The sequence below is a fragment of the Acomys russatus genome, chromosome 29 (genome assembly GCF_903995435.1).
Source record: "Acomys russatus chromosome 29, mAcoRus1.1, whole genome shotgun sequence".
Taxonomy (NCBI): domain Eukaryota; kingdom Metazoa; phylum Chordata; class Mammalia; order Rodentia; family Muridae; genus Acomys; species Acomys russatus.
This window is the reverse complement of record NC_067165.1, coordinates 4,849,884-4,862,899: the sequence shown is the minus strand read 5'-3', so window position 1 is coordinate 4,862,899 and position 13,016 is coordinate 4,849,884. Positions and strand designations below refer to the sequence as shown.

Below are 13,016 nucleotides of genomic sequence, written 5' to 3'. Positions count from 1 at the left end.
AATCAATTGATTTGAAAAACAAAATGCATGATCTACAGAGTTAGCAATTGTTGCGAGCAAATACTTATTTTTCTAAACTTAATTTGAAATTGTAGTTAAGGACTGGAGACAGCACAGTGGGTAAGAGCACTTACTGCTCCAACAAAGGACCTGGGTTCATTTCCCAACACCCACATGGTAGTTCACAACTATCTGTTACTCTAGTTCCAGGGAATTGTTGTACCCAACAATTATTTACTTTACAAGTCAAATAGAAAAAGCTAAATGATCTCGGAAAGCCATAAAACACAAACACAGTGCCTGATACCTCCCGGTAAGTGTAGCGGCCATCCACCAATGTCAAGCCAGTTAGGCCTCCAGGCCCAGCCACAGCTGCGGCAAGTCGATGACACGCTAGCAAACTTCCCGTTACCAATTTGACTATTTCAAAATTTTTCTTCAGGTCTTGAATAATGCTCTTAACAAAAACAACAAAAATGAAAATGGCATGAGAATCTGCAGTCATTTTGTGGATTTAATACAGCTTTTATTTTAGAACACGGCCCCTAATAAAACAGCAAGCAGTTAATAAAATCAATCTGGTATTTGCTAGGGAATTAAGACATTGCTAATATTTGCATCTAAAAGAGAAATGACTCCTTGAAAAGAGCTATTGCACTCTATGTGCTTTCCTGGATCTCACCCCCAAACCCATCAAGAAAGCTCTACCTAGCTGGCTCCTTAGACAAAATAATGTTTTTGTAATAGTTTGGAATCTTTTCAAATTTTGATACTATCATTTTTTTTTAAAGCTGGCCTAGTTATCTTAATAAATTAAGCAATCAAAAGAAGAGTAAGGACTATATCAAAAGACAAACCTCCTCAGACATGAAAGTAGAGTGTTTTAATTCAAGATTTCCAAATGATAAAAAAATCAGTGACATTAATAAATATAAGCCAGTGAGATACTATCAATGCAAGAACCTTAGCCATGCTTGCTTATTATAATTATTACAAAAGGCTATACACATAAGAATCAAATATAAGTATGCTCCTACCTTGTCTTGCTTTTGATAGGTTTGTTTTATGAATGAACGAGTGATTTCATGAAGCTGACGCAAAGCTGGTACCACCCATACAAACTGCGGATTATTAAGTTGAGATGACTAGAGTTAAAAAGAAATTATATTAATTAAGTTTAGAATTAAATGGTACTCATTTATTAGCTATAAAATTTTTCTAAGTCAATTATTTTATTGTTACACATTCTACTATTTTCCTTTTCATATTACTTATTTATAGCTTATCTCCATGCAATCATAATTCAGTCTTCGCCTTCTTATTCTGCATGCAATTTCCTATGGCCAAGAACTGCAAACAGGAGTGGATGTGAAATGACAGTAGATGTACAGGGGGAAATCAGCAAAAAACAGACAAGGAATTAGCAACTTCAGAGGATAGATTAAGTAGCACAGGGTGCTAAACACATGTTGCTTCAATAAAGTAAACAAAGCTCAACACCGAACTGGCTAGCAAGGAAGATAGACTAAGAATATGGGCTTCTTTAGTTAAATGGTTAAGTATCAATGATCTGATCAAAGTACTGATGATGAGTTAAGTATTAAGAAATATATTCTGCTTATATTTCTATTTAAGTTAATTTCGTAAAAGGTAATTCTGCTTTAATTATTAAGGGCTTGGATTAGCATGGGTGAGGTTCCACGTTCAATCCCTAGCACTTCCCCCACCCAACCCAATTACTATTTTCATTAATTATTATCGATATTTTATTCAGAGTACACTTTATTTTCAAAGAACCTCAAATATAACTTCTGAAACTGGTAGAACAATTTGGATCTTTGTGCTGCAGATAGAAGAAACCTAACAAATATGCAACTCTCCTTAAAGAGACCTGGCCTTTAATCAATAGCATCTTTCGAACTATAACATTTCATAAGAAAACTGCTAAGTATCTGATTAAATGCTATTATTAATCAACTAGTTGACTATTAACCAAAACATCAATTAAAGCCTTAGTATTTAGTTAAAAGGCTATTTTTTGTTTTAAGTAATTTTATTAAATCTTTCTGCAAAATGAAGACCCTTGTTGAGAGAATAGTATTAAAGTCTTTAGAAACAGCACTGAAGTCTAGAGACACACCTACTACCTACTACAGGTGACTTTGTGCAAGCTACTGCCAAACAATGCTTTTTGCTCATCTCAAATACATGAGCCAATAAGTTACCAAATACCATATTTCCTGGGTTTTAAAACACATTCTATGACCTTTAACATTTCTCAAACTGATACTTCTTCAATTATGTCAAAAGACACTTACCAGCTACTAAGCATTAGTGTAAGCTTTTATAACTGTCCGCATCGTTGTGTATACAAACTTACCTATACCCAAAAAGTATCTGATCATCTGCCTGTTATCTGACTTGAGCTGTTATTTAGTATTGGTAGTACCAGACAAGGATGGCCTTTAAACCGCAATTTGGATTATAGTTTATTGTTTAAATGTTATCAGAAACATTGTACCATGACACAGCATGATTAGCTTGTTGTGACTGTCAAAGCAATTGATGTTATTTTTAAAGCCAGAAGCTGGCATGCAGACCCTTCCCCTGCACAGGGCTCTTATCACTAAGCACTGCTGTCTCTCTGCCGTAAGCTGTACCCTAACGCACTAGAAGCTGCTCGACCTGTACTATTCACGACTCAAAGAAAAAGTTGCTTTCTAAAAGAAGATGAGCACACAAAACTCCTCATGCCTCAGTATGCCCCAAGGACTGCTGGGGGTGCACCTCAGTGTTGGCACACTTGCCTACAGTGCAAGGCCCAGACACAATTCATAGTACCCCTAGTATCAAAGATTTCAGAGTGGCCCAAAACACTGCGATAGCTAATGATAATCGGTGTGTTAGGGTGAAGTTACACATGACTGATAAAAAACCAAATCAAACCAAAAGCAAGCTTGCCTGTAGCCTCTAAACAACAGCTGAAAAATATATGATGAACTTGCTTTCTTTTGGGGGGTCAGGGCAGAGTCTCAGGCACCATGGCTGGCCTCGCACTCACTTGACTGATGTTCCTGACCTCGCTTCCTGAGTGCTGGGACTGCAGGTACACGCGGCCTGTGGCTGCTAGCAACGCAGCTCTGGGCCTCCTTCATGCCAGGTGAGCAGTCTAACTGAGCTAAGTTCCAACCCCACAAGCAGTTTCTGCTATTCTTCTCTACAAATTCAGTAACTCTGCAATGCAGGCTGCAATCTCTGGCATCTTCAAATCACAGAAAATAAGGTATATATTAAAGGCCATTTACTTCTTAAGTTAGCCAGAATATTTTTGCTATAACAAGATTGTAAAAGACAGCGATCAAAACTGTAAGCCTTGTATCTGAACTAACACCTTCCAAAAGGATTACAAAAAATAAATATACGCATAAACCCTTTAGCAATAAGCAGATGTACTGAAAAGTATCATTATGACTAGGTAGGTCAGTTATGGCTAGTTGGAATTATGCTTTGAATGTAACTCTTTATACAATAAATTAAGAGAATAATCATATATGCTGGCATTTAAAAAACATTGGATATACAGTCTCTTGAAGGCTGGCAATCCGGAACCAATGCTGGCCATGGTTATCTATGGTTTCATATTGTGAAGTTACAAGAAAATTTGAAAGTTACTCTCCTCTGATTGCTACAGAGAGTTGAAAATAAATTGAATATATTCAATAATTTCACTGAATTTATTAGCATGCTGTGCCTATTAAGAGTGGTGTTAGAGGAAGCTGCGGTGCTCAGCCTGGATGTCCCGCACGCCTGTGTTTACTCTTCTTCTTCCCTTCCTATGAACTGCACGCACCCACTGTATCAGCAGGCGGCAGGCACTCTGCCCAGACACTTCTCTCCAGAATGTCTGCTGACTTCTTACACCTAACGATGCCTCTACGCAACACCTTAGGAGGTATTACCCTAAATACACTCCAATTTCTCTATTACTATCCTCTGAGTAGCTAAACAGAAAAAGTTTGTATTCTTTTGAGTTCTCTCTTCTTAGGGCTGAACCATCCCTGCGCTTTCTCATCTGTCTTGCTTTTTCAGTTTTAAATTTTTATCTAGAAACAAAGTAACAATTTTTATAAAGGAAGAAAATCTTTAAGAAGAATCATCTCCCACACAGCTGCACCACTGTGAGAGAAACTGTACTGAGGACACCTGCCTGTTCTTTCCTTCCAAGAACAGAAGCCGCTCACTAATATACAGGTCAACTGCTCCGAATACAAAAACCTGAATTCTAAAATTGAAAGCTTTTTAAAGCGCTAATACTATGTTCAAAACTTTTCTTATTTTGAATTTGGGATGCTCAACCAGCAGAGTTTATATAAATATCCTAAAATCCAAAAGGCTTCAAACTCGGAAACAGTCAAGCTGTGAGTGCGGCTTTGTGTGTCTTCGGGTGCAGGGAGGGAAGGGAGGGAACTAATATTTACCAGAAGCTGCCAGGTGCTTTAGGAGACTCAAGATAGCCTACGGGATATTCACACACAACTACCGGAGTAAACATGGTTTTTGTTTGTTTAGTAATTATTTTTTTGGATGAGAACATTTAAATTTTTAACTGAAGGAGATACGAGGTGAAGGGAGAGACAAGGGCTGGGGTGGACAGTGGAGGGCATAAAGGAAGCAAAGGGAAGAAAGAGGGCTACGGGAGCCGAGGGGCCTCGCGGAGTCTACGGAAATAAAGGCCAGAGTTTCTGAGCATGACAGTGAATCTTGGGAACTCGGAGTTTCAAAAGCAGCAGGAAGGGAATCAGTTGGAGAAAAGGTAGCTGAGGGCAGGAGGGGAGTAAGAGGTGGGTGATCTTGTCTTACCCTTCGCTTAGTTTCTGTGCAGCCTGGCAGGGAGACATAATCCCCAGTCAGCCCACCTTGCTGCCTGGCAGGAAAGGGCATAGCATAGAAAAACACCTTTAGTGGCAGGAAATCCTTCACTCCCCTGCCAGGGGGCTTTGATCTTCCCACTGCCCCCCTTCAGCAATGTGCACTTGGAGCATCAGTGAAGCAAGTGCTACTGTATTAACCGCAAGCTAGTGCTACTTGGAAAGGGCAGCAGTGCACTAGGACTGCCTTGCTGGGAGCAGCAGGCAATAAAAAGGAAGAGTGCTCCTTCTGAATCTCACAAAATGACCAACTAGGTGTCTGTTGTGGTTGCTGCTGGTTTGTTCTAAAGCAACAGGCGTGAATGAGGTAACTGGAAAGAGAAGCAATAAAGACAATGATGCGCCTGAGGAGGAGAGCTAGGTGAGCTCAGCGCTGACAGGGGAGGAGCAAAGGCCCAAAGGAGACTCTGGATTTAAAAGCCATTTCCCTGGAGGGAAGAAATGCCCCTTCAGCTTTGACCTGCATATCTACAAAGAAAAAAAAAAAAATCTGCTGTCTAGAAGAAAAAAAAGAGCACTTTCCTAAAGGCCCCTTTCTTTTACTGATACTGTTGAGGAATATGTATTTCAATAACTCAACGAAAATTATTCAATCATAAGAAGAGAGACTGCTGAATTATCTGAGTCACTGAGCAGAGAGAACTGGGAAATTTAAATTCCATCTGAGTAGACGGCAAGCATGGCCATTTGCATTCGGCAGCCCTTTAACCCCAGCATTACTAGCTCCAGTGTGTGGATGCTTTTTAAGGTCACTAAAGCTAGATCTGAGGCAGAAAATTCACTGGTCAAATTTCAGTGTGAGAAATATGAAACAGCACCTTCTTATACCCCCACCTACACGTTATATAGCCAGATAAGTGCACAAAAACCCAGTAAATCCCCAAAGCTTGTTAGCAAGCTCTGTGTGTCTGGACATGCAGCTGATGCCAGCAGCACTCCAGCTCCTTTGAAGAAACACCAATGGAAGCCACAGAGAGGTCTGGTTGATGAAACACCAAGCCTCTACTATTTTTTTTTTTTTTAACCAGAAATGTCTCTGTGTTATTAATATGAAACTCCCAAAACAAAATCGTTCCTACACTGACTGGGCTTTGAGTTTAGGGCTACCTCAGCTGAGCCTGTGGTTCTGACCACGGCTGCTCTGAGAAGGTAAGCATGTCGTGTGCAGGCCACCCAACACCTAACAGCACCTCCTGAATGCCAGCGTCACATGCACCTCCTGCCCCTGCTTTCTCTTCTATCCACAAATACTCACTTTCCCTTATGGGAGAAAAATGGGGACAGAATTTATTTAGAATTCAATGAGCTTTAAAAATTGTATATACTTTAGATCTAACTTAAAAGGAAAATGAAGCTGAAAAGTCAAACAAATTCATAAAAATTACTTTTTTAAAAATAGAACTCTTAATTTTTTTCCCTTTAAGGGTAAACAGGTACTAACTTTTAAATAAAGCAGGGCTCATAAAAATCACATCTGTATATTAATATTAGTCTAACAAACACTAAAATATTTTAAAAGTTTGATGCAATTAATAGTAATTGTAAAATTAGAATACCTTAGTTGGTTCCATATGCAAATACTTACCTTAAATCCATCTTTCTTGTTTTTTTCCAAACCCGACCATTCTCCAGGCTGAAAATTCATTTTAAGAGAGATATAAGTGTATGGGTAAAAACAAAACCTATAGCTCCCAAATTTGGACTCTTAAGTTAAAAGTTCCCAAATAAGATATTCCACTTAATTTACATAATAGGAAGGAAATTTTCTTGGCTCTTATCACTCAAATCAATATTACTGCTGTGACAACGAAATTATAATAAAGCCAAAACCAACCCTTTTAATGTCTTCTATGCATTTAATGATGTAACTTCTCTTGATCGCTTCCTTCACTGCATAGGCATCGCTAAGGATTGTCAGGTGCTCCTCCAAGGCTTGCTGAATCAGGCTGCTGGGCAAGGTTGGAAGGTGAGCCAGCTCCCAGAGCACATCTAAGACCTGCAACAACACCATCAGGATGAGCCATCCCACACGCACATAGGACCTTTGTAAGCATTTGGAGCTGGAAAAATCCATTTGATTTTCCTGCCTTTCCAGAAGTGGCCTCAAAGCGAGCTTCCCGGCCTATCCGTCCAATTAGACTCAGCAGCTTCTGTCTTACTCTGTCACTTTCAGTCTCCCAGCTCTGTACAAGAGAACAGACAAGACACAGGCCAGTGTCCCAGTCAAGCTGGTGAAATTAACAAAAAATGCTTAAATTTGAGGTTAATAAAGTAAGAAAAGTACATTTAAACACAGCTGTTGGGGGATGGGCTCAAAGAGGTTAAATCTTACCTTCTGAATGAGAACAAACAAATGGTTAAGCTGGTCTGCATTAAACTTCACAGCTGCAGCAGCAATGATAGTATGGATGTTCTCAATTACGGTAGACGACTGTCCTGACTAGAAAAAGGAGACAGCTCAGTCCTGGGACTTGGCAAACCTAAGCCTTCTTCCAACAACTGACAACACTGGCGGGTTAATGAAGCAACCATTACTAATGGTCAGCTGACTGCATTTCAACTCCAGCAGCATTAAGTCTTGTACATGTGAAAAAGCACAAATCAGGATCTCGGTCTAATATTTATTTTAGGAAGAGAATAAAACATTTTCAGCAAAAAAATTCAAATTGATTTATTCTGAACTGATAAAATTACAAGGCAAATAAACTTTTAGTGTTTTTACACATTAGTTATCAGGGCTTCAGTTCAGAGTATTATTGACTCCATTTTAAATGTTGCTTATAAATTCTTTGTGACTACAACTGACACTTACTGACCCTGTGGGCAGTAAGTCTCTGCTTTAGAGCTATGGACCCTACTGCAGATGACTGACACTCACTTTATAACCTCAGGCACAGCACAGGAGAGAAAGTTGGAAAACAGGGGAATATTTGTAGATTCGGTTAATTTTCTCCATAACTACTACGCATATGCCATTGTTCATTAAATGTAGTAGAACACACACACACACACACACACACACACACACACACACACACACACACACACACACACACACCCTCATGTAGGTTCAAAATGTACCCTCAGAAAACATTATATATGAGGCTATTTCACCAAGGCTAACACATGGGGAGTAAAGTCTAGGACAACTTTTTAAAAATCCTGCCCAGCTTGTAGTCTCTGTCCTGCAGGAAAGGGACTCAGCTAGTTGTACCCCACAGTCCTGCTGGCCGGTGAGGGCAGCCCTGGGAGAGAGGGCAGGAGGAAGGGGATGACGCAGAGCTGCTGAGGCAGCAGGGGCTCCAGCAGTGCCAGTGGCAGCGGCGCTTTCCAGGTTAAGCACCTATAGTGAAGGAATCCCCAAAGCAGATCCTCTCCTCGGGCTTGATGCCGCTTTCTATCTGTTCCTCTTGGCATTCTTCCACCTTAGCAACACCCTTTTGCTCGTGTTTTTTGTTTTAAATATTTGACAAGTTATTTATGTGTGTGTGTGTGTGTGTGTGTAGTACACATGCCTGCACACCATGTGCATTCTTGCTTTGTAAACAATCCCCTGGAGTCATGTCCACATGTCTGAAATGCCTAGCACAGCTTGTTTCTGCCTACTACAGAGATTTAGTGGACACGGCTAAGGGGAGCACCAGGTCCCACTGTGACTTAGCAATTAGAGCTTGAGACCGGGACAAGCTAGCAGGAGGATGTCCTCAGGTGCATGCAGCACTGCTTGGTCTGAATTAGAGGAATGATTCACAGTCAGCAACACACAAATGTAACTAAACCACACGAGTGGATGAAACGGACTAAAGAAAGCTTCTGTGGTGAGGAAAGGGCAAAAGGTTAAGGCTCGAGGGGGGAAAAGCAAAGTAGAAAAGAATAAGTAGACAGGAACTTTGAGAAGGAATACCAGCTGCGCACAATGAACACAGCTATAAGCCCAACACTCAGGAAACTAAGGCAGGGAATTGCAAGTTTAAGTGCAGCAGGGACGATATACTGAAACCTTGTCTTAAAAAAAAAAAAAGTAAGGCCTGAATTTGGGAAAAAGACAGTGGCCAATGCAAAGCAGACAGAAGAGACGTGTTGGAAGCTGGCATACTAACGAAGAGCCCTGACAAGCTGAAATCTAAAGAGCTGCTGATACTGTCATCCTCATTTGTTAGACGAAATAGAAAAAGTTATAATGAAAATTTGCAATACAAGGAAAAGTGAAATACCTAGTCCCAGTTCTGCACACACCGACACACAGGACCTAGTCCCAGCTCTGCACACACTGACACACAGGACCTAGTCCCAGCTCTGCACACACCGACACACAGGACCTAGTCCCAGCTCTGCACACACTGACACACAGGACCTAGTACCAGCTCTGCACACACTGACACACAGGACCTAGTCCCAGCTCTGCACACACCGATGCACAGCTTTCTCAAAGACCTTAACTTTTTTCAACCAAAGAAATAAGACTAGACAAAAGTCTTGTGATTATGACATTCATTTTATAACGTAATTTATTTTTTCTGGAACTGAGAGTGGAACTAAGGGCCTTCTATTTGCTAGGCAAGAGCCCTACTACTAAGCTAAGTCCTCTAAGTCCCCTGCCCTTATAAATGCAATCTTAATAAACTGTAAAACAGATTAAGTATAGCTCCTTTAGTTAAAACCAGATAAGGTCCCATTTCCCAGACTCCTCGCCACCCTACCCCGTTTCCTATGGTCCATGCATATCAGAAAAAGGCAAAAATAATTCTGCTCAACTTACTTGTATCTTCCAAATTTTCGTGAGTTCATCTAGTGACAATTTACTTCCCAAGAGTTCAATAATTCCCTTTATGCGATCACAGTACTGTGCTTGGTCTATGTTGCCTAATAGAGGAAACATCAGCAGGGAAACCAGATGCAATGAATGGTGACGCTATTAACTCAAAACAATAATAAAGGCTAATAAAAAGAAAGTTATTTCCATACCTTTTAAAAATAAAAATAATTAATATGTCAAGTAATTTTTATTTTTTTTGAAAGCAACTTACCTTCCAGGGCAATTGACAGAACTGAGTTTTCAACTAGCCAATCTAGTAATCTGTCTGTATCGATAGCATTCTTCACAGACTTGGATAAGGTACTATCTTCTATTAGTTTGGTTACCTAAAATGACAGCATTAGCATGACTGAATCAAATATGCATAAACAAAATCTTCTCTCATATATGTGTAGCCATTTTATAGACTTATAGTACAGTCTAATAATTAAGCAAAATATTTCAAAATCAACTTACTTCCTAAAAGTTAATAGGCTGATAATTGTGAAGTCTTCTTTAAAAGAAAATAGAATCACTTTTAGAACTCTTTTTATTCCTTAAGGCTACCTGTGACTGGCTTAATGATGAGGATCTAACCCAAACTGCAAGCACAACACTTGTCCTCCACATTTTATAACTGAGGGAAGAAAGAGGCAGCCCTGCCCAGCTGTGACCTTGTGTGCTCCATGGCCACAGGACAGGTGCCCTGAATGGACAAGGGAGACAAGGGCAGAGGCCTGGCACGGCCTGGTCAGGCTGTACTTGCTCACACATGCCTGTGCCCATGTTCATGGCCTAGTTACTCAACCTTCATGTATGTGAGATAGCTTAGTCCCTTTCAATAAACTCTTTTTCTCACTTAAAATGATCTAGGATGAGCTGATTTGACTTAGAGCCAAAAATCTGAAAACTAAAAGAAAAATAGCTGGAATCATGACTGAATTGGGTTACTGGCTTAATCTGCCATCCACAAAATCCAACCACATTGTGCAGATCAAAAATGAGCTTTAGGAAGCTGAGGAAAAGTATTTTTAGCATTTTGCTTAGACCCACACTATATTAGTATCCCTTCATTTTGTCATAACATGGGCTGGAAGATGAAGTTATATCTAAAATAAAAAGAAGTATTCCTTAGATAATGTCTAGGAACGATACTGTAGGAAATTTCACAAAAACAATTTTCAGCCAGTAAATCTTGAAAATAATACAAACATGATCTTTCACTATTGGACAATTCGCATATAGGACCACTGTTATCTCTTTCTTACATAGTCAAAAGAATTTACTCTTCCTCCCAATATCTTTATATTAAAAACTGTATCTGAATGAAGAGCAAACTTACTTCTTTGAGAGAATTCATTTTAGCACTAAAATGTGGTGATTTCAGCATGCGCAGGAGGATGTCAAGGCGAAGGTCATCCACAACCGTCACCAGATCCGGTTGGAAGCGCATGCAAAGTAACTTAATGGCAGACAAGAGCTCAGGGATGCTAACCAATCTCTTCCATGTAATAAAAACAGAAAAACATAGAAACAAACAAAAACTGTAAAAACAGCCTGATATTAATTCTCACGACACACATAACATAAGGTAACAACGGCCAGGAGACAGCTGATATTTTAGGTGGCTAATTAATTACATTTGTTCCTAAACAAAAGTTAAACTCATTGGTAGGAAGCAAAGAATGGAAAAGGCACTGTTGTAGGAAGGATTCAAGGTAGGAAAGTCTTCAGTGTTCAAACTGCTCTAAACAACTTCAGATACACTAGAAAATTCCACATTATTCTAATCTAGTCTGATTGTCATACCATCAATATCGGGTTAGAAAAACTCTGAATTAGGTATCACTCCTGAGATTACCATATTTGCTGTATTTTCACTGAGCTAACGCTATCCTCAGTTGTTTTGAAAGTAGCTTCTTTATTTTGGACAGGGTGGGGTTGGCAGGAAACTTTAAGTTAGTGTGAAGAACATATCAAGAGGGCCCAGAAAGTAGTGGCATGGGAATTGGCCAAGACTTGTCTTTGCTATCACGGACTACCTGGCACTGCCTCTGCACGGCCAGGGAGTCATTACCTTGTCTTTGAGGTCTTTCTCCTCCACACTCCGCACATCCTGGATGGTGGTGAGGATGACCGGGTCCAGCATAGGCTGCAAACATAAAACACGAGTTAAAAAGAACTCTGCGCTAGAGTGGCTACTTCCTTACCTGCCACTCACAAAGGAGGGGCACGGTGAAAGGTGCGAATGCTAGCTGTCAGAGCCACCACCAGCTAGCTGGCCATCCCAAGGGCCCTTCCCTGATTCTGTCACTGTTTCTTCAATGTAACATGAGTACAGTTCCTCTAGGTACAGCTTTTTTTTTCCTTTTTTCAGAGACAGGGTTTCTCTGTGTAGCCCTGGCTGTCCTGAACTCGCTTTGTAGACCAGGCTGGTCTTGAACTCACAGAGATCTGCCTGCCTCTGCCTCCTGGGTGCGAGGACTAAAGGCAAGCGCAACTACGCCCAGCACCCTCTCACTACATCTTATAAGAGTTATATGAAGGAACAACTCAAGATATACGGACTGCCCTTTTAGAAAAGCAAGAGATGCAGTGGAGAGACAGCTCAGCGGTTAAGAGCACTGGCTGCTCTTCCACAGGTCCTGAGTTCAATTCAGCAACCACATGGTGGCTCACAACCATCTGTAATGAGATCTGATACCCTTTTCTGGCCTGCAGGCATATATGTAGATAGAACACTACACATAATAAATAAATAAATCTTTGAGGGGGGAGGAGCTGGAGAGATGGCTCAGCCTTTAAGAGCACTGGCTGCTCTTCCAGAAGTCCTGAGTTCAATTCCCAGCACCCGCATGGCGGCTCACGACCATCTAGAATGTCTCTGATGCCCTCTTCTGTTATATAGATGAACTCATATACATAAAACAGATAAGTCTTAAAAAAAAAAAAAAAAAAGTAAGAGGTATGGCTACCTTTTTTTGTTTGTTTGAGACAGAGTCTCACTATACAGACTTGGCTGGCCTGGAACTAGTCTGGTCTCTAACTGAGAAATCTGCCTGTCTCTGACTCCCAGGCCTGTCATGACTACTTTTATAATAAACCCCAGTGCCAGGTAAGGACCCTGGAGTTCCTCGGCCTCCAGAGGCATGGTGCCGGTGCACCTGCATGCACACACACAAACTGCAAAACTGGCAGCTTTACTACTTTATGACTTGGTGTATTCTGCAAAAGAAGGAAGTCAGACATGCTAAGCTATTATTCTAAAGAGAGAAAGATGAGGCAAAAAGTAT

At 40.5% G+C, this 13,016-nt stretch overlaps 1 protein-coding gene across 1 annotated transcript in view; it reads right to left on the bottom strand.

The window, feature by feature from the left end:
- The window catches only part of Usp24 (ubiquitin specific peptidase 24), a 134,125-nt gene that overhangs the window by 71,603 nt on the left and 49,506 nt on the right, over positions 1-13,016 (bottom strand). Inside the window, exons 9-18 of the mRNA XM_051171821.1 lie at positions 11,801-11,875; positions 11,066-11,224; positions 9,956-10,070; positions 9,688-9,791; positions 7,261-7,368; positions 7,016-7,111; positions 6,763-6,924; positions 6,514-6,561; positions 1,038-1,145; positions 308-457 (exon numbers count right to left, since the gene is read on the bottom strand). Of these exons, the coding sequence (XP_051027778.1) occupies positions 308-457; positions 1,038-1,145; positions 6,514-6,561; positions 6,763-6,924; positions 7,016-7,111; positions 7,261-7,368; positions 9,688-9,791; positions 9,956-10,070; positions 11,066-11,224; positions 11,801-11,875 (1,125 nt within the window). The remainder of the gene's footprint in view (positions 1-307; positions 458-1,037; positions 1,146-6,513; positions 6,562-6,762; positions 6,925-7,015; positions 7,112-7,260; positions 7,369-9,687; positions 9,792-9,955; positions 10,071-11,065; positions 11,225-11,800; positions 11,876-13,016) is intronic.